The 21,398-nt window shown below is 41.7% G+C and overlaps 1 protein-coding gene across 2 annotated transcripts; it reads right to left on the bottom strand.

Annotated features, from left to right (window-relative positions):
• Positions 1-197: 197 nt before the first annotated feature.
• lats2 (large tumor suppressor kinase 2) lies at positions 198-21,070 on the bottom strand. Of its 2 annotated transcripts, XM_077536719.1 has the most exons (10): positions 20,735-21,070; positions 17,578-17,658; positions 15,912-16,530; positions 9,804-9,936; positions 8,115-9,676; positions 6,089-6,316; positions 5,595-5,949; positions 4,953-5,135; positions 4,763-4,869; positions 198-3,612 (listed from the first exon to the last, which is right to left on the bottom strand). In XM_077536719.1, the coding sequence occupies exons 3-10, from the start codon at positions 16,272-16,274 to the stop codon at positions 3,070-3,072; spliced, it is 3,474 nt and encodes a 1,157-aa protein (XP_077392845.1). In that variant the 5' UTR covers positions 16,275-16,530; positions 17,578-17,658; positions 20,735-21,070; the 3' UTR covers positions 198-3,069. The 2 variants fall into 2 exon arrangements, with proteins under 2 accessions (XP_077392845.1, XP_077392844.1); XM_077536718.1 differs by lacking the exon at positions 17,578-17,658.
• Between the last annotated feature and the right edge of the window lie 328 nt (positions 21,071-21,398).

Below are 21,398 nucleotides of genomic sequence, written 5' to 3'. Positions count from 1 at the left end.
ATATCCCAAAACACCAATTATTCGGGAAAAAAAAAACTGTCAAACACAAATAAATAAATAAAGTGCAAAAAAAATCCCAGAATAATAATAACAATAATAATAATAAAAAAATCTGATTGTTTTTACATGTGCAGTTTTATCATATGAAACATAGGATGTATTGATGAGTGTTGTGCATACAAAGAAGCAGTCAGGAGTCAATGTGGGTTAATTTAATTTATACATAACATTTGACACACACAAAACAGACAGCGGCATTGACAGTCTCCATTTATACATGAATGTAGAAAAGAAAAAAAAGGTCACTTTGATAGTAATATAACAATAATAATAATAATAATAATAATAATAATAATACTGTGTAGAATTTTGGACATTAGCACGTTGGGAAAGAAAAGAAGGTGAAGTAGGGAGATGGGAAAGGTACATACAAAAAAAAAATATGTGTATCTGTATAAATATAAATTCACGATTAATATACATTACACACACTCCTTGAGGGTACAAATACATACAATTAAAAAGAAAAAAATCAGTCAATGATTGTCAGTCATCATTTTGTAACACTTAAAAAAAAAAAAAAAAAGTCACACCTGGTTACTCATAAAGCTTTGTGTTGTCCTTTTAAAGGGGCGGTATGTCATAAACATTGTCCCCCTAAATATGTTTTTTTTTTTTTTTTTTTTTGGACTGCAAAAATGGAAAATGTGTGTTATATTGTTTTCTGCCCCTCCAACAGTCAGATAAGAACACAAAAGACCAAGGGCAGCAACAACAAAAAAAAAAAGCAAGGCCACAAGAAAGAGGCAGGCAGCCCCCCCAAGGTGTGTGTGTAGGGGGGGTTGAGGTGTCTGGATTGTCCATTTTGCAACACACACAAGGCACATTTTGTTAGCCTAATCGCACAATTGCCTATGTCAAATTTGAAAGTTCTTGTAACATAAGGATAATTTTTTTTTTTTTTTTTTTTTAAATAAGCAAGCATTTATTATTTTCATTGATTTGGCAAGGGTGGGTTAAAAATTACTTTGGCAATTTTGCTATCCATGCAGGCAATTTACAGTCATTGTCCAAGCATAATAAAAAAACTAAAATAAAAAAATAAAAAAAAATAAAAAAAGAAATACTGACAAGTTCAATTACTTTTGCAGATTGTCAAAAATCATTATTAAAATATTAAAATTAGGATAAAGCTGCAGCACTTAACCATGACGTTGCAATATTTATTAAACAACTGTCTAAGATGGAGTATTAGGGCTATGCGAAAAGAAAAATTTGTAGAATTGCGAAAAATTTGTTAAGTTACGGGAAAAAGTTTAAAAAGTAAAGTTGTAATGTTGCAAGAATAATGTCATACTGTTGCGATAGTTAATTCAATAGCCCTTTCATGCACGAATTATAACCTACATCAGGTTTTTTTTTTTCTTCAAGATTCATTAAAATTTATGACCTTATTCTCATTAAATTTGGCGTTTTAAAATACAACATGTATTTATTTATTTTTTTAACCCTTTACTTGAAAAAGATTACTTTGATCTTCCTGATTTTTTCTTTGGCAGGGGAGTGGGGGGAGATTACTTTTTGTATTTGCAAATTTTTTTGAAAGATAACTATTTGATACAATTAGATTTTCCCCTTATACGACTTGTCTTAATATTGAGACTTATTTATTGAGCTTTTTTTTCCCACAACATTGTTATTGTAGTAATATTTCATGTTCTTTTCCTGTAATATTAAGACGTAATCTAAATGACAATGTCTTTTTTCTACTTTTGCAATAACCCATGACAAGTATTCATGTAATATTTAGACTTTACTTTCAGAATTACAATTCGACTGACAAGAGATTTTCCTTTTTTTCTTCTTCCTGGTAACATGGCCTTTATACTCCTTGATAGCTATCACACTCAAACCTTGTGATGTTGTGGATACACTCAGAAAGCCCCCCAAAAAACCTTGTGTACTTAAAAAACATACACATTTTTTTTTACAAATTACAAAATATTTCATTCTTTTCAAACATGTCGTTAATCCACCACGTGGCCTCTCTGAGAGCCTGGGTCGTGCTGCGTTCAGGGACCCGCCCCGACGTAGGACGGGGAAGGCTCGGCCATCAACTTTCCACATTCATCATCATCATCAGCATCATCACTTTTAAGCAACTAATTATAATAGGTACATAATACTAAGAAGCAGCATTTTGTAAGTGAAAAACAGACACATACAGTATTACTGTAAGTGTATACATCGTAGATAAAGCAATATGTTTGTACATGGCACTTTCAATACTTTCAAACGGATATTAAGTGTTTAAGGGACACACATTGTATTGCACTTTAGTCATAAGGATGTGTTTGGCTGCCTTTTTTCCCCCCTCTTTGTAATTGTGTTGATTTACTCTTTATAAGATGAAAATGAGAAGGGATAAAAAGCCAGAAAATTACCAAAAAATTAAAAGAAAAAAAAAATTCAATGTTCCAAGGTGGAAATTTTCTGTGAAATTTCAATGCAGGAAAAAAAAGTCAGAAAATTACAATACAGTAAAGTCTGATTTTTTTTTTTTTTTTTTTTTACAGAATAAATGATCTTTTTTTCCCCCTGTTAATATATACTGTAACATTGCCTATCAAGGACTGCCGCAGCCCTAACAGTTTGGGAATCGCTCGACTTTCAGATAGCCTGTGGGGAATACGTATAGTGTATTCCAAACATATCTAAACTTCCCACAGAAGTGTCCAGCTTTGAATATTCCTCGCCTAAATTTCCGCTGGATAACTTCTGCAAACATTTGTCAGCCCCTTTTTGAGTCACTTTGGTTCAGTCCTGCAACCCTCCTGTTGAACTTGCCCAACTCCCTCTTCACATGTGGCATTTCAGTGTAAAAAAACAAAACAAAACATCTTATAAAAGTCACTTTGGAGTGTTTCAGTCGTTTAAGACAAAAGGAAGGAAGGAATGGAATAAAGGGACTCGCGACTTTTTGACATTCTTACCAGACTCGTCAAACGGCAGAATGCTGCTTCTTGGTCTCGTGCAAGGAAGGGCGTCAGTCCATCAGTGACAGGCGGTTTAAACGTAAACCGGCTCGCATCCTTCCACCACTTCCTCGTCGTCGTCGTCGTCGTCGTCATCGTCGTCGTCATCGTCGTCGTCATCGTCTTCATCCTCTTCCTCGGGGCTGGGCGTCCCCTCGTTGTCCTCCAAAGGCTTGGGGTAGCGGAAGGGGCAGCCGTTGTCGTCGAAGAACCTGCGGAAGGTGAATTCGTAGAAGGCGTGCTCCGGGTGCTTGCCATGGGGCGAGCACAGGGCGTCCAGGGCCCGGGTGCTGTCCCCGCTGTCGCTCCAAGCCCCGGGGCCGCCCTCGTCCTCCACTGGGTCGAAGTTGGACGTGTCCATGGGGTGGGCGATCTTGGGTCGGTAGGGGGCGGGCTGCTGGCGGAGGCTGCTGGAGAAGTCCACCTTGCTGAAGAAAGGGTGCGCCTTGATCTCTCCGGCGCCGTTGGCACCCAGGCGGTCCTGGGCCGAGCAGCAGAGGCGCCCGATGATGTCCACGGCTTCCGGGCTCAGCTTGACTTGGGCGGGCACTTGTAGCGTACTCTCCCAGTTGATTACCTGGACATATGTCATATGTGATCATAAAGACTGGTTATCTCGTGGGGTAGGCTGTATTAAGACTGATTAGTGAATGTTTTGCCATTCAATATTTCTTTCCTTCTTTGTGCAGTCAATCACTTTTTAACATCCTAAATAGGATTTAAACTGACAGATTGTCAGCCCAAATTTCAGCAATTTACATCCTTTTGCGATCAAGGGCACAATCCACTGGTTTTTTTTTCTCCTCAAAATTAACCCAAGCAATTATTATCTGGTGTGGGATGTGTTAAAAGTGATTATCTTGCAGTGTGGGCTGTGTTGAGAGGAATATTTCCTTGGCGACCTGATTGGATGACGGCCAGGGTTAATTCAGTCAATTCAAGAATTCAATTCACTTCACTGATTAACTCATTCACTCGCAGTCATTTTCGCCGAAGCAACCCCCTTCACTCCCGGGTGTTTTACTAGATTTTGACTGATTCTGCAAGGCCCACAGAATATTGTGTTTTATTGTTATAAAAACATGGAACCTACCAAAAGAAAGAATAGAGTCTCTTCTTTCATCAGGGAAAAAAATTACATTTCTATCTGTTTCCGTTTTGCAGAAATTAGCATTACAATATAGCTAAGTTTCATCATTATTCACAAATCTATTTAAAACACTGGGTAAAAGAGCTTTTTGGATCTCTTATACTCCGCTGCCACCTGCTGGCCGTTTTTTTGTAATAACTACCATTGCTTAAACATCCTTTTCAGGTCATCAAAACCTTCTGTATGCTCTACCATAAAAAAATAAAAAATAAAATAAAAAAAAAACGTATAAAACAGTTTTTGGGACCATGGCAATATTTAAAATATAACTTTGCATGTGTTTTTGGGAGCAAATGAGTTAATGGATGTGCCTATAAGATTATCCTGAGAGATTATCCTCCGTTGTGTTGTGCGTATAAGAGCGATTTTTCTTCCTGTCTCCCAGAAAAATGCCAACAATCATAAATACAGTATAAAACCTCTTCAATATTTACAATTTGGTGTGTGTATGAGTGACTTAACGATGTTTGCGTATGCTAGTGATAGACTACACCATTTTGTGACTTTCGTACCATTTTGGATGTAGGACCAGAACTGGGTGAGCGACCAGCTCCCCGTCTACTCTACGTATACTCACCTTAATCTGAGTCTCTGTGGGAGTGGGTGCCAGGAAGGGCGGCTGCCCCACCAGCATCTCAAACAAGATCACCCCGACGCTCCACCAGTCACACAACTGGGTGTAACCTGAAGACACAGAAGAATCCATCAATCAGCGCCTCGGTTGTTATGACCGGACGAGATGGGTACTTGGGTTGTGGAGGTCCCACCTTTGCGCAGCAGCACCTCTGGTGCAATGTAGTTGGGCGTTCCCACCAACGAGTGAGCAAGGCAGCGCTGGTGTTGCCGATTGGCCTGCTGCTCCAGCGTCATCAGCCGGTCGCCACAGCGACAGTTGGACACGTCGTCCCAGAAGTCGCTGGGCTCCATGCTGTCCTGTCTAACATGGCTCCCTGGCGGAATGGGGCGAGGGCGGGTAATTAACCACAAATGATTCTCAAAAGTCACCGAAATTATAGGGATGTAAAGATGGGGACTTGCACTTGCACATTTTCTTTTAATTTAATAATGCAAAATGAATGTTATCATTACTCAATTAATCGATGGATCATAATACTTAATTGCTGGATCATAATAGAGGTGGAACAATTAATCAATGACCAAATTACTACTTTACTGTAAATTATTATTACTTGGACAACAGATTAACATCATTTACAGCCATTGTTAAACTTAAAATTGTCCAAATCATCTGATTTCAGCCTCTCAACTGTAAATATGCTCCAATTTATGTAGAGTCCCCAATGAAAGCAGGCTGATAAACTTTGCATTTAATCAAAATAAGACATTTGCAAATATCTACTTTTACTTTAGAAAACAGCATTGAAGTTTGACATTTCCAAGGCCCTCACCTTTTTGGTAGTACTTAGAGTTGTGGGTCCAGCGGAAGCCCGTGCACAGGCCAAAGTCCGTCAGCTTGATGTGTCCGTCCAGGTCGATGAGGATGTTGTCAGGCTTGATGTCGCGGTGGATGAAGCCCATCTTGTGGACGCTCTCGATGGCCAGCGTCAGTTCAGCCACGTAGAAGCACGCCAGCGGCTCGGGGAAGACGCCCATGCGGATCAGCAGGCTCATCATGTCGCCGCCGGGGATGTAGTCCATGACAAAGTACAGGCTGTCACGGTCCTGGAAGGAGTAGTAGAGGCGCACTACCCACTCGTTGTCCGCCTCTGCTAGGATGTCGCGCTCGGCCTTCACGTGGGCCACCTGTGTCAACGTCCATCCGCATAAGTACAACCACAAATAGACTATTCACAAAAACTTGACCAATAAACGTCCCAGTTCAATTAACAATTAATTTGAATTAATTAACATTTAACAACTGATCAACAGTATAAGAAGTCACCTGGTTCCTGTTAAGGACGTCTTTCTTGCGCAGAGTCTTCATGGCATACAAGGCATACGTGTCCACTTTGCGCGTCAAGCACACCTCGCCGAAGGCACCGATGCCCAGGGTCTTAATTTTGACAAACATGGACTTGTCCATCTTAGCGCGCCGCAGCCGGTTGTAGTTGGACTCCTTCTGGTTGAGCATCTTCCTCATCTGGCCCTGCTCCGCTTCAGACAGGCCGGCCTGAGCAACGAGAACAGGAAGTGTCCACAAATGCCCAGAAGATGTTGAGTCAAAAATTTTCCTTATGATAATGTTCTATGCACACCCGTTAGTCTGTTCTGTTTAATATTGTGTTTGTGGAAGGTGAATTAAGGTGAAAAATCTACCCATTTTTATCAATCTGAGGGGGCTCAGCTTGAAAATGTCAAAAGAACAAACCCAGAAAACAGGTGAGCCGTGATGGTCGTTCACTGTGAAGTCATTTTCAGTCGACAGCAATTGGCTGTACAAGGCAAAATGGCCACATCCTGAGACTGATAAAAACAAGTGGATTTTGCCGCTTCAGTCATATTACATGCAAAATTAATCAGAATATCGTGTTTAGACTAGTGGGGGTGCCTATGACACATTGTTACAAAAAAAAAAAAAGTATACTGTACAAAATACTATACTAGTATATTAAGCAGCACACAGTTGCTTTTGTTTGATCAAGGAGCAACATACAGTATATAATACATTTATTTGATATCCTCATAACATAATAGTTTAACTGAATTGAACTGATGTGACTATACCATACTGTAAATAATTTGGAGTTAAATATTTTGTATTATCGAGATCAAGATACTTTAATATTGAAGTCAGAAATTTGGTATCATTCATGACAACACTCTGCCTGACACTAAAAAATGTCTCAGGGGGAGTTTAAAAGGGTAGAGGCTAAATTCATGTTATGTTCACCATCGAGATAAAGATCTTGTTGTCTATAAACAAACTCCCCAGGGGAGAATTCTCCAGATATCAGGCTGTCGATTAACTGCGAAGCACTTTGCTATGGACTGTTGGTAATAAATCCGCCTTTAAGCGACAAAACCATCACAATGTTCATCTTGCCAAAAATGTCCCCGGTAAATATGGATGTGCAGAATGTTTGCTATGTGTGATGCAAAAGCCTGAAGCAATTATATGACGCTTTAACACTGAAAGCTCCTCTTTCTTGAACTCACACATGGCCAGCCTCCAGTCATTCATAAACTTAAGTATTTTATATAATTGTGTAAGAATGCCAGAAACCACTTGTGGCTAATTATTATATAATGCTGATACAAACAGGTCCAGATGAAGCTGTTTACAGTAACCCTTACATTAACGCAAGTTTGCCGATTATTAAATCAATTCAAGTACTTTAAGTCAGGTTGGAAAAAATAGAACTGGAAGAGAGGCCAAATCCATTTCCAGACTTAGACCCTATGGAGGATGCATCAGAAGTTATACTCTGTTCTTCTCTCTTCATTTGATCTTTTCAACCTTTTAAGATTTTTTTCAACTTACTTTTCCTCGCTTGTGGGCTTGCTTGCTTACTCTTTCTACATCCTTATATGTGACAGACAAGCAGCTTGATGTGTACACATGAACAGGATACACTTGAGTTTCAAAGAAAACTTTCAAACTCTTATAAATAATAATAATAATAAAAAAATAATATATATATATATATATATATATATATATATATATATATATATATATATATATATATATATATATATTTTTTTTTTTCCTTCAGGCAGACCTGACTACCTTACTTCCATTTCTAACATCCTACCGTTGTCAAATTCGATTTTCTGCACCAACAGTAACTGAAACAAACTTATGAAATAGGCTAGACAAAAGTGCAGTAACATACTGACTAAGGGTTGTCATTGTCTCTCATTACCCCAAGTTAGAACCAGCTCGTTGAATATAAACAAGCTCAAGGCTCACTGGCACAGTATTATCTTTTATCTCGAGTTACCTGGCCCTGAAATGGTTCCCTTACCTTGGACATTTCCTGTTCCAGCTGCAGCCGGCGGTTGAGCTTCTGCTGGTAGGTCTTCATGACATTCTCTATGTGCTGTTCCATGTAGAACTTGAAGGCGAAGGGTGAGTAGGTCTTGATGCGGGATTCTCGCTTCTCCTCGTCGCGGCCGTTTTTCCTCACCGGAACGGGTGACGTCTGAATCTGCTTCTTGTCTTTGACCGTTTTCTCAGCCTTGCCACCTTTAGTCTTCTCCTTAATCTGCTGGGATGCATCGTCCGTAGTTCCGCTACCACTGCTGCCGCTGTGTGCGCTTCTAGAAGCAGGACTACCGAGATCCGGAGCCCCACCAACGGCTCCCACTCCCTCCAGGGTCCCGGTCTCGCCAGGAGACATGATGAGATTCTTGGGGTAAGGTGGCGGTGGGCAGCGGGGTTCCTGGGGGTGCTCCAGGGAGTAGGTTTCTTCTGGCATGTAGGCCAGTGGTTCTGCCGTGTCCTGGGCTTGGGCCGCCATCCAGCTGGGGTGGCATGGTCCCACTGCCGTCTTGGGTTCCGGTCTCATCACTCGAATGCTTTTGACTGGCTGTTGGATGGGTGGAGATGTGACGGCTGTGATGGTGTTGGGAGGACCCAGGGAAGGATCCTGTGGCGCGCTCATGGGTGGCCGAACCGCGTTGGGCACGGCCGAGCGGCTGTTGAAAGAGTTGGCCCTGCTGGGCACTCGGACCTCACCCCTGAATGGCCCTTGAGGTTGGGGCTGTCTGGCCTGAGGGGCCCCTTCGGGACCTGGGGGCCCTGCCCAGTGGTGATCATACAAGTCCAGGTTGAGGCTGGCCCTGGATGGCGTCATCAATCCCTGAGGAAGATCGGGAAAATCCGGGCTCATAGGTGGCACGCCGCCTGGGGAACGTGACATCAAGTGTACCTGATGGGAGGTGGGGCTCGCCTGGCGTGGGTGCGAGTGAGGGGCCAGGTACAGATTTGCAGGGTACCCCCCCGCACCTCCTCCTGGCACGTTCTGGCCCATGGGCCCTTTAGCTTGCATGTTGACATAGTTGTCCGGGGGCGCCATGGGTGGTGGTGCCATCTTGTTCTGAAAGGAGGCAGTTCTCTTGACTCCGTAGCCTGCGGCCTCCATTAAGTGAGGCCTGGGGTGGCCATAATCATAGTGAGGACCCGGCACCGGGGCCCCAGGTGGCAGAGGTTGACCAGAGACATTGTAACTCATCATGGGCCCGTGCTGCTCCATACTACCAGGATAGCCTTTCTGCTGGGCCCCTGGGGGGTACATCGTGTTGGCCGGGCTAACCGTTTGAGGGGCCATCACTGGTGGGTAGTTACTCATGCTGGGCGGTCGACCCATTGGGTTGCCCATGGGGGGACCCTGTGCTGCTCCAGAGGGCGGTATCATGTAGTTCATGACGGGGGGAGCGGTCATGTAGGGCCTGGGCATTTCGCCTTCCGGACCATATCCGGCCACACCCTCGTACATGGGATGGTAAGGGGGCATGGCACCAGCAGCCTCGCCTGAGGCTTCCAGCGGGGGGCGGTGATCCATTGAGGGGGGCATACCAGCTTTTCCTAAGATGACAACAAACATTTTATTATACAGAAATGCATGTTTTCCACTTTGAATGCTAATTACAATGCTAGCAATGGGAACAATTAAGATGAATAACACTAACCCCCAAAAGTCACAAGCGCGTACCTGGTGAAGTCTGCTTGATAACCCGCACAATGAGCTCGTTGCGAGGGTCAAGGTAGCCCATCTTACTAATGTATTCCAGAGCCGCTTCAATGTTTCTGCTTCCCGTTTGCTTCAGCGCCCGGATGGCCATTTCCTGCAAAACAAAATAGAACGTGAGGACCCTCAGCAAGGCTAATTTTCCCTCTTTTCATTCTCTAAAATGCTTACACACTGTTCATAGTCGATGGGGAGGCGCTGGAGCCTAGCTTAGCTTACTTGGTCTGTAGAGTGGCAAAAGGCGGGCTACTGCCTACTAGGGATGTAACGATAAGGTCAATATCGTGATATCGTGATATTAAAACTGCCACAATATCGTCGTCGTCATCTTCACAATATTTAAAAGGAACACATCTGTAAAAAAAAAAAAGAGTCAGGTTGATTTCCATTTGTGCAGTTGTAGCACCCTCTAGTGGCTAGTTTATTAGTGCAATTTAATTTTCTTTAGGGATGTTTTGGCCTTCTATGTTTAAAATCTGTGCTAATTGTCAGATGAAGGGGAACCTAATTTGCTTGTGAAGCGATCAATGTGTGCTTGCATTAGCAAGTAAGTGCCTCAATATTGTTATTAGAGATTGTAGGTGGTTTATATGCATTGCGGTTATGTACAAAAGCACAATATTGTGCTTTTTTTTAGTATGAGCTTTTTTTTTTCAATATTGTGATCTTTTTTTAAATATCGCCAATAGAGGTGGGAATCTTGGGGCACCTCACGATTCGATTGCGATTACGATTCAGAGGCGACGATTCGATTATAAAACGATTATTGATTTCCCCCCAGGCAGCAGGAAAAAAAACAATGTATTTTGGCGCTTTTAATGTTTCGTACATTAGTTACAAAAATAGTACAAAAGTCCTCTCAGGCCTAAATAAACTACTATTTCAGTATCAAGTTAACAGTTCAAAACAGTAAATAAAATACTCAAGTCCTCATTCTGTAACAACAGCTTTTAAGTATATTCAGTCTTCAACAGAATAAAACATAGCATTGAGCAAAAATATATTATTTTTATCCACTCAAAAGTGCACTGAGGTATAAATGAAAGACAATGTGAACTACTACTTCAATACAAATGCCTTAAAAAAAAAAAGTGCTTTCCTGCTTTTTAAGTTGTGTAAAGATGAACATGTAAACATTAAAGTTTCTCAGAGGTACAAAAAAAAAAAAAAACCTCAAGTGCTTTTCTGCTTTTTAACTTGTGTAAACATGAACGTGTAAACATTAATGGGATCGTTCGGCTTTTTTAACATGAATCTCAATTTGATCCTCACCTCCCGTGTGTGCGATCAGCGCTGACTTCGGCGTTGGACGAGAGGAAAATAGTCCAGCAAGCTGGCTGGGGTCTCGGAAATAAAGCGTTTTTCTTCTAAAAACTATTTGTTTTCAAAAGCGTGATACATTTCCACCACAATACTCTTTTCTGAATAAAGTCAGACGCCATTACCGCCAGCCACTACTTTTCTGTTCGTTCGTTCGTATCACTGCGCGGCGCCCTGTAGAACGCTAACCGACGCACTGCAGCCAGCTAGCTGATACTTCCGCCTGAAGTTGTTTGCCTTTTCGGAGCAGGTCTGATCTCACGAAGAGGTGGGTTGGTCAGCTCAGCCATGCTTGTTGTTGTTTTGAATCTCGAGGCGTGAGTTGTGGATGTGTACTCTCGGTCCGTCCCAAAAAGCGTCCCGAAGACCGCGCGCGCTACTGCGTTTCAGTTCCGCGTACTTTTCGCTCGTTTCGCTTCCCTTGGCATATTTATATAATCGGAATTTGGACATTTGTGAATCGTTCTCGATTGTTGCACGGCCGAATCGTGAATAATCTAAGAATCGGAAATTTTGCACACCTCTAATCGCCAACCCCCCACAATATCGTAATGATTACTGTATCGTGACTTTCATATCGTGATAATATCGTATCGTGATGTTTGGATATCGTTACATCCCTACTGCCTACTACCATCAATCACAGGGCACATATGGAGAAAGACATCCATTCACATCGTCACTGAGTGGGACCTGAATTCAAGCTGCCTGCACCAAGATCAGGCGAGTGTTCTGCTAGTCTACTACTCCATCAAACATGGCATTTAGTGGTAATGCCCTTAAGCGGCATCTTATTTCTAATGTCCCCTATTTATGTAATCTGACATTTCTAATTTACCATATCACCAGATTTAATGGCCTGTCCTATCTCATGTGTCATATTTACATCATATGCAATGACAATACTGTACTGTACATCTAATCTGTACAATCTGTACAATATTTACACATATATATAAGTGCAATGTACTATACAAGTGCAATGTACTATACATCCATAAAAATGAATGTACACACACTTGTAAAGTACCATATTGACATCACTGTTACAATTCTATACATGTTGCAGAGCATGGAAGGTTCTGGATTGTTTGGGGAACAGATAAAAACATTCCTGTATCCAACTGAGAAATCCCCAAATCAGCATGTATCAGCAACAGATGGTCCAGGAAACACACAAACAGCACAAGTGGGTCAAACGGCTCAAGACGGGACGCGTAATTTGCGGTTTGGGAGTCATTTTTCTTCCCTTTTAAATGTAGGTCATGCCTGAAAAAGACAAGCGCTGATCTATGGTCTGTCTCAGAAAAAATTCTAAACAAAATATGAAGGAAATTGTCCGACCGACAAATGATAATCCTTCCCGATAAGTGTTGTTATAGCACATGTGCAACGGTCGTCACAGCTGTGCAACTCTGTGGGGCGAGGTCCATCACGGGGGCGGGAAAAACATTCCATTGTAATGGATTATTCTCAGCCTCGGCCCTCGACCTTAGCATTTACGCTTGGATATGACCATCATCATAACCATCATTTCTGGATGACATTGCGATAACGCGGCCTGAATGTTTTTGCTACATTTTTTAAAGCACATTCCAGATCTGATAAGACCAAGGAGAGGGGACAAAAGGAAGCGCAGAGCCACCCAACAAATTCCTGTGAGGCGGCGACCAACGCTGCACTTCTGCACTAACGGGAGTTTCCTGATATTAAAACTAGGCACCACCCAAAATATTCATGTCCGATGCCTGATTTTTTCCTTTTTTTTTTTTTTTTTTTGCAAAATGTTGCCAGAACCTCCATTCATTTCATTCATCTTAAGATCAATTCCAAGAGGCAAAATTCTCTTATCTCTAAACACACAAAAAAATGCTTTAACTTAAATGTTCCATTGAACAGTTGCTCATTGACAACAATGATTGGAAACAAATTCTGTTCTGAATAGACGTCAGAAGTTACTGAAAAGAGAGAAAGATTTCATAAGTTGTCCTGAAGATGGCAGTCATATGCATTACCAAGCATGAGTTGGTGGTCTCATAACTTATTCAGGGTGTTGTCCATTTTTAGGACTTAAGTTCCGTTCCTAAAACGTTGACATCACCCAAACTCAAACTGATCAAATTCAAAACGTGACGATTGTTTCAATGGGAAGGTATGATGGGAATATTTTGTAATTGGAAAATTTTCCATAAGAATTCAAGAGGATAAACCAGATTGTACCCCTCCTCTTGCCCAAAGTCAGTGAGGACATGCTCCAGAACACCTGCAGCCCTAATAAGGATAAGCAGGATAAAAAAAAAAATTGATGCATTGGATTAGATTGACGGCCACCACAACTTGGCTCACATTTCATGCATACCATGATTCCCATGAAAAGTTCTGAACCTTAAAGTTTCCGGGAATTTTGCTCCCCTATCCCACAATGAGTGCCTGACTCCGACAGAAGCGTCACGGTATTTAGTCAGCCATGGGAAAAATGTCAGAAATGTTGACTTTGTCAGCTGCCGGGACACTTTTAACAAGAATTCGATAAGAATCTGACAAAAATCTCACAAGTCCTGGTGAGCAGGACCAAAGAAAATTTGTGTTGTTGAGTTCTATGAAACAATAGCAATCATTCCTTTGGCTACTCAGTCAGCTGCTCGAATCTTCCAAGGAATTTCACAATCGGACACAGAAGTCAGATACTTGTGTTGTCGCCTCCTTGCAATGCTCAATATAAAACACACTCAATGTTGGACAAAACAAGCTAGACAGCTTATAATTTCTGATAGTCAACAAATTTGAGTGACTCCATTTTTAGATATGGTGTGCAGTTTTGTAAACATTATTACCATGGCAACACACTAGTTTGAGATCAGCTGATGTGACCGCCAGCAAACTGTTTGTTTCGACTGTTATTGTACACAACAAACGCACACGTTTATCCCTGGTATATGAACTGTGTAATTGGAAATGAAGACCGTGTCCAGCTGTTCGAAATTGTCTTGAAGACTTTTTTTTTTGGTTTGTTTTTTTAATTGAGGTGAGAAACCAAACCACATAACGGAGGACCTCTCACAGTAGGAAGTGTTAGACTTATTATTATTATTTCTGACTGAATCAATGAAAATTAGGGCTGCATAGGGGTGGAAAATTATGATACCTCTTGCCATTGTGTTGCCATGGCAACAGATGTTTCCCACCTTCTACCGAACAGGAAGCAGGAATTCCACACACTTGTGATCCGCGCAATCTAAATCTGAATGTCACTTGGGCACAACCCCATCAAAATGGACACAAACACGCTGAGTTCACAAATTTTTCCCTGATCGGCAGTAATGGTCATATACGTAATCTGTTCCAGGGTCAAACTGGCACCATCACTCATTATTAGATTTATATTATAGATTAGAAGTACAAAGTTTTATAGAACATTTTAACACGCAAACAATAAACACACACGCCAACAAGTCACATCCTGCGTCTGTTGCATAAACGCCACCGACGCAGATTCCATATGCAGAAAAACACACACGCATGCACACACACTTTAATTAAACTACATACAGTAAATGCTGTGATTAATACACAAACACTTTTTTACAGTTCCATACCCCATCATTACACACAGAGTACATCGGCACAGAGCTTTTCATGTGCTGTCAATGCGTGGCATACCGCTCCCACCGTCCTCCCCCCTCTCTCCCCCTCTAAAACATTTCCTCCTGGAAGGTTATGCAACCAGCCACATTGCTGGCTAATTTGCAGCTGAAGAAGTCCTGCCACGAGAAGATGAGGAGAGTTGATAATACACGCTAATTACAAAAACTACACAGCGCGCGCACACACACACCACACTCATTAAACACCTAATACACACACAATATAGATACCACACAAAACATGCATGTAAAAACCATACATACACAAAACACAGGATACAACAACTTATTGCGCAAAATTCACAAAACACACCAGCAAACACACACAACAAAACAGCACGCGCATCAACACCAAACTCACCCAACACACACATGTTACAAGAAAAAATAACACGGCGCACAAAAACAAACACCACAACAAAGAGATACAAAACGTAACAATCACACACACAGCACTCATAAAAATACCCCCCCCCCAAAAAAAAACCCTCAACCTCAACCTCATACGCATCTGGAGAAAAATGATTTTATTTCGTGATCCATTCTTGACGAAATAAAATGGGGTACTATTTTTTTTTTTTTTCATAGGAGGGGGTCATGGGGATGTGTGAGGGGCCCGGTTTGTTACTGGTGGCGACGACGAGGAACTGATCCGCCCTGCTGCCATTGAATGTCAACTTCCTGCTTTGACAATGGCGACAGCAGCACGCAGTGGGCCAGGAAATGGCCTCCATTGTATAATCATAAGAATAAAGGGGCTCTCCAATACATTATTCTAGACTAACAGTTAGCCTAACAATTTGCAAGTTCAACTATCCGTGACCTTAATATGTTGAGGAACTTGATGCTATCCTAACATCAACTCTACAAGCACTGAACTTGAGCCAAATGCTGACGTAATCCTAATTTAAACTATGCACTAAACCAGGCAAGCTGTTATCCAAAAATCGGCAACTATCAGAACAAAATATAACTCACATTAGGCTAACGTTAACATCAGGCTAACTTAGCCGTTGAACGCGAACACTCATTTAGAGAGAGGAAATGGAACTCTGTTACTTAGTAAAGTCATGACGCAGCAATGGTAGTGGGGTAGTGGCCGTCTCACCTGGTCACACCCGGCATTGACGAGCTCCTGCAGCATCTGCCGGTTGACCTCGCTGGCGGGGTGCCCGGACCCCGACGAGGGCCCCGACTCGTTGGCGAAGGGCATGAGCGACTTGCGGATCTCGCGCAAGGCACTCTGGTAATTGTTGAACTTCTGCGGCGCCCGCACGGGCTGCTGCCGCCCGCCCGCGTCCTTGCCGCCCTTGCAGTCGGCAGGGCAGCCGGCGCCCTCGGCCCGCTGGCTGCCCCCGTGCAGGGCCTGGCTCACCAGCTTGGCCGGCTGCTTCAGGCCCTCCTTGATCTCCTGGAGCCTCTGGCGGGTGTTGCCCACGTAGGGCGCCGCTGGGAATGTTTTGGGCCTCATGGCCGCGGTGCCCGGGGGTCAGGCAGCACAGTTACCGCCCTTGCTGTCTGACCTAAATAGATAATAAAGACTCTCCTGTAGCAGATTCCGAGGTTGGTCTCCCTTGTTTGTTTGTCTGAGGACTCGGGGTAGCGGCGGGGGGTTCTACAGGCGCTCCATGGTGTGGCTTTCAAGGCTCAGGTTCCAACTTATTCCAGGAAGTGCAGCCGCTCACATTGGTGCCGCTGAGTGAAATCATGATGCTGCCAATCTGCTCCTGCGGAAGGAAGGAGGACGGTAAAGAGTTAGTGCCCGGTCCGGTTCGCCACCCTGAGACAACAAAAACGGACGTGGGACCAGAATCCATCTACATAAAGACGGCAAAAGATGGAATGTCAAGTGCCCACGGAATGCAGTGTGTCTGCCTTTGGTGACTTCCACTACAGTGGAGTCCGTAAGCCTGTCACTGCATACTCGTGCAGCGCGGTCATCAGTGAGTCCCCGCCAGACATGCAACCATGAAATTAAATACCACAGTATAGGGATGAATGATTTAGAAAAAATATTCTAATTGCAATTTTTTCCTCCCTGAACATTTCAACTGTAATTTAATATGCAATTGTTTTTTAATGTCCTCTTCCCATGTAATTTGTCACACAAGCAATAAATCTGTAATCTACAATAATCTGTATTACAATATACAATATGTTGAAAACGTTGTGGTTTTATAGGTTATCTTTAGGTGAAATTAAAGCAGGGTTTTTCCTGTGTTCAAAATTCAGAGGCGGCCACCTCCACCTAATTTGCTCACCACTTCCTATTGCTCAACACAGCGATCCAGCTGTGTTGATTGTTGCTCGGCAGGAACATATTTTAACTGCAGTTGAAGTGTTGTACCATTATGGAGGCACGATATCAACAGCAGTGTATTAGAAAGACCTGAAGCAACAACCGAAGAAGAAACAGCATTTTTTTTTTTATATAAACTTTGGTGTACCAAAGAAAAAAACAGATCATGGGGCAACCATTGCACACTCTGTTTTCCTGGTTGCGAGGCAGAGGTGGTGCACTCCAGCCATCGCCAAAGTCATAAAAACACAGTATATACGATAAACATAATAGTGTTTTACAACAACGGTGAACTATATTTACAATTTAATATGTACTAGTGGATGCATTTTTAATTACTGTAGTTTAAAAAAAAAAGTCTAAAATTAATGGCAACTTTATATTCATATCATTTCTAATTTCTAGTACCTGATCGTAAAATGGCTGCAGGAAGGCGGCCCATAATGGTAACGGTCACCGCTACGAGTACCAATACCTTAAAAGAAGACGGTAGTCACCCATCATAGTCAGGGGGATAGGATACCGCCTCTGCCTCAATTTGAGCCAGGAAAAAACCCTGTGAATGAACCATGAATTAATGTGAAAGATCTTCTTCAATTAAGACTCTTAACTTAATACACAATTTGACTTGCAGTCCTTCAATTTTCCTTGCATACCAAATATTCCATATTGAAAATACCGACAACGTTGACGTCTTATACCTCAACAAACACAGAAGTTGGGGCATTTGAAAGTCAAAGTACCACTGTACATAAAAAAACAAACAAAAAATAAAATAAAAATACTCGCTGACATAGAGATGGAATGTGTGAAAGTTGTAATCAGAGCCGGGGCAAAAGTCTGGTGCTAATATTTCTGTAACACGGGGGGTCAGCCAGAGGTGATCGCAGCCAGCCGAGGGCTAGGGAGGGGCAATCGTAACACACCAGAGGCCCCTGAACTACAAGCTTCAGGGCCGGTGGGCAGACAGAAGGCATGGTTACAGATCTCTGTAGGGTTCCCGGGTACCATTTTGTGGGGTATTATGTCGTGGGATGTGCCTCATTTTCAATGTTGATAACCTTTGAGTTTGATGATGGGAATTAGCAGAAATTTATGCAAAGAACCAATCTTAAAAGGAAATTTAAATGCAGTGGACCCCCGCGCTTTACAGGGGTTCGGGATCAGGACAGACCACAAGTAGAGAAAATCTGACTATAATTAACAGCCATTGTAAATGCATTGAAGAAAAAAAATATAGCTCAATATAGAATCAATTTATTATGTTGAAAAAAAATGTGTTTAAATCCAAGTTATTCATCCACAATTTTCTAGCCTTTACTGTATCCAGGGTGATGATGGGCATGCTGAATGAAAATCTATCAAGAGATGGTGATACAAACAAACCGGACTAGTTACCAGTAGGGGTGTTAAAAAAAAATCGATTCGGCGATATATCGCGATACTACATCGCGCGATTCTCGAATCGATTCAATAATCGGCAGAATCGATTTTTTTTTTGATTTTTTTTTAGGATTCACACCTTGAGCATGGAAGAATGTTATATGAACGGAACATTAAGCCTTAATATTTTATTTTAATGCTGTTCAAACATGAAACAGATTACAACCTCTATAAGTCTGAAATTTCAGATAAATAAATAATAAATTTTCATATAAATCTTACACTCTACAAGCTTACTGATTAGTATTTTCTAAATTTGAATGAAAAAAATCGCAACAATCGACTTATAAATTCGTATCGGGATTAATCGGTATCGAATCGAATCGTGACCTGTGAATCATGATACGAATCGAATCGTCAGGTACTAGGCAATTCACACCCCTAGTTACCAGACATTTACATTTTGATATCCAATCCCATTCGCAGCTATGTAGAGTCTTCATTCAATGAGCTGGAGTACCGGGTCGTCCCAAGTCCTGGGGTTTCCTCGCCTCTGTGGAACATCATCTATTCTTCGCCCACCCTGAAATACACCCCCAAAAACGTGGCTGGTCTGGAAATAGGAATGACGAGCAGCTGCCGCTCAAAATATTAACACGCTGATCTTAAATACTCCTCAATACATACCAAGCTCTCAGCTATGGGCCCACATAAATGTCTTAGAAATAATATGCTTAAAAGTTTATTTTCCCTCTCCATCAAGTAGTGCAACATAATTGTTTCCACAATTAATTAATGCAAAGAGAGTACACTGAGGTAGACCATTATGTATCCCAAAGGGCAGCTTCCAGATTTCCTCATGCAGCTCAATCCACAAGCGGGGGGGGAAAAAAAAGCACAATTAAGGTAGGTGTTTTTTTTGTTTTTTTTTTGTTTTTTAAGTTTTGCAGGAAACAAGTAATGACTAATCTTGGCTCAGTTTGCTAATGCCACATGACCAGAAAACAGGTGAGCCATGATTGGTCGTTACCAGTTTCCTGAGTACCTGTGATGTAATTTTCAGTAGACTAGACAACATTAAATTTTTACTGCTGAAAATGGCAAAATGAGTTAAGTATGATCCGTTTCACTCAAGACACAAAAGCGAGAGAGAAAACATTGTGTACTTTACACTCAAAACAACAATACTTAACATCTTTTTTCAGTGTTCCAGGGTAAGAAGGGTGAATATTGTTCCCCAAAAAGCAAGACTTCAAAAACAGAACCTTGGGGAACAGCCAAAATAGCCCGACAGTTTTTCCTTAGAAATATGGATACAAGTCGGGCTGGGCAACATATCAAAAAAAAATATCAATACAGTATCTCGTTATTGGCCCAGGCAATATGCATATTGCAAAGACATGCAATAATTTTCATATGGAATTTGTTGCTTTTACCTGAATTTGTCCAATCAGAAACAAACATATGTGCATCACAATCCAATAGTTGAACATCATCTAGAGTAATTACAATTAAGTAACTAAGAACACATTGAACTTGCTTATTTTACCACACTAAAAAAAGTTATTCTTTCATTTGATAAAAATATTATTTCTTTAGGTAAATGTTCAATACCGCAATACTATCGATATTGTAATATACAACAACTATATCGCATGTTTTTCCAATATCGTGCAGCCCTAGGTACAAGATAATCAATTCCTATTACAACAATAATGTACTGTAAGAAGGTGAACTGTAAGGACCATTAGGTGCTTTTGCACCTTTCTAAATCAAAATATGGAAACGTACAGTAAGTGTCAGTGTACAAACGTGACAGTGACAACATAGTACAGCCCTAAAAGCACACACAACTATTTTTTTATTTAATGCATCAACATTCGAGACACAAACCAGGATTTTTGCCCCACCAACAACGACAATTTAGAAACAACAGCATCAAATTATTACAAGTTCACCGGGACCATTTTGTGTGGAGAAGCTAAAAACAACAGCGTGAGCTAAGTTGCTAACTAGCATCCCCCCCACCCCGTCCCCTTCACGCAGGATGGTGGAAAAAAATGTGGAAACCCAAGTTCGCTTCACTTTCAGGTCTCTCGGTTTGCCTCTTAAAATCGGAATTAACAGCACAAACTTTCTACAGAGTGGTGCGGAATCGCCATTTTGTAACATTTGTCGTGGAGAAGACCACCACTGGCAACACCAGCACCCCATTCCATCCCCCTCCCCAAAAAGTACAGTCCACCTACCATGTGATGGAAAAGGAGCGATTAAATCTGCGTTAAAAGGCTCTCGCTGGGCTTTAGGAACTCTTGGTCGGTCTCAGAAGAGAGGAAAGGGGGAAGAAGGAGAAGAAGTGATGGTAACAGCCTCCATTTTCTTCAACAGGCTGAAAGTCAAGTAAAAAAAAAAAAAAAAAAAAAAAGTTGGACACTCGCTGCATTGTTAACATTCCACAGGTCACGTGACCGCACCGACGCGCGTCACAGCGGGACAATGCGAAGATCGTCTCCGAATAGCATAATGTTCCACTCAAATACCTGTGGACAAACGGCAATTACAGATATTTGAACGGATACATTAGAGTCCAGAGTGAGTCATCTTTTCGAAAGTAACATTTCACTCTTTTTCTGTCGCTGCGGTTGAATTTTTATGGATCCCGCATACTTTGAATTAGATTTTTTTTAAAGTTATTTCATTTTTATTTTTTCATGCAAAACGCATATTGGAGGTTTATCAGCGTTTTTTTTTTTTTTTTTTTGAAAAGATGCATGTGGGGTCCAATATTCCCTGTTGTTGGCTTAATTAGGTACAAACAGGTGTTGTGCCTATAATTACAATGATACAGGGGGTGGGGGGACGACATCGCACTATTTCCTTTATTAACAATTACGGACCTCACGTCACGCATAA

Source organism: Festucalex cinctus, chromosome 11, assembly GCF_051991245.1.
Source record: "Festucalex cinctus isolate MCC-2025b chromosome 11, RoL_Fcin_1.0, whole genome shotgun sequence".
NCBI classification, from domain to species: domain Eukaryota; kingdom Metazoa; phylum Chordata; class Actinopteri; order Syngnathiformes; family Syngnathidae; genus Festucalex; species Festucalex cinctus.
This window is presented reverse-complemented; position numbering and strand designations above follow the sequence as displayed.

Coding starts and splice junctions, on each gene's coding strand:
- lats2 (XM_077536719.1), bottom strand. CDS start 16,274: ATGAGGCCCAAAACATTCCCAGCGGCGCCCTACGTGGGCAACACCCGC. Junction 9,937..15,911: donor TCAATGCCGGGTGTGACCAG/GTGAGACGGCCA, acceptor TTTGTTTTGCAG/GAAATGGCCATCCGGGCGCT. Junction 9,677..9,803: donor TATCAAGCAGACTTCACCAG/GTACGCGCTTGT, acceptor TTGTCATCTTAG/GAAAAGCTGGTATGCCCCCC.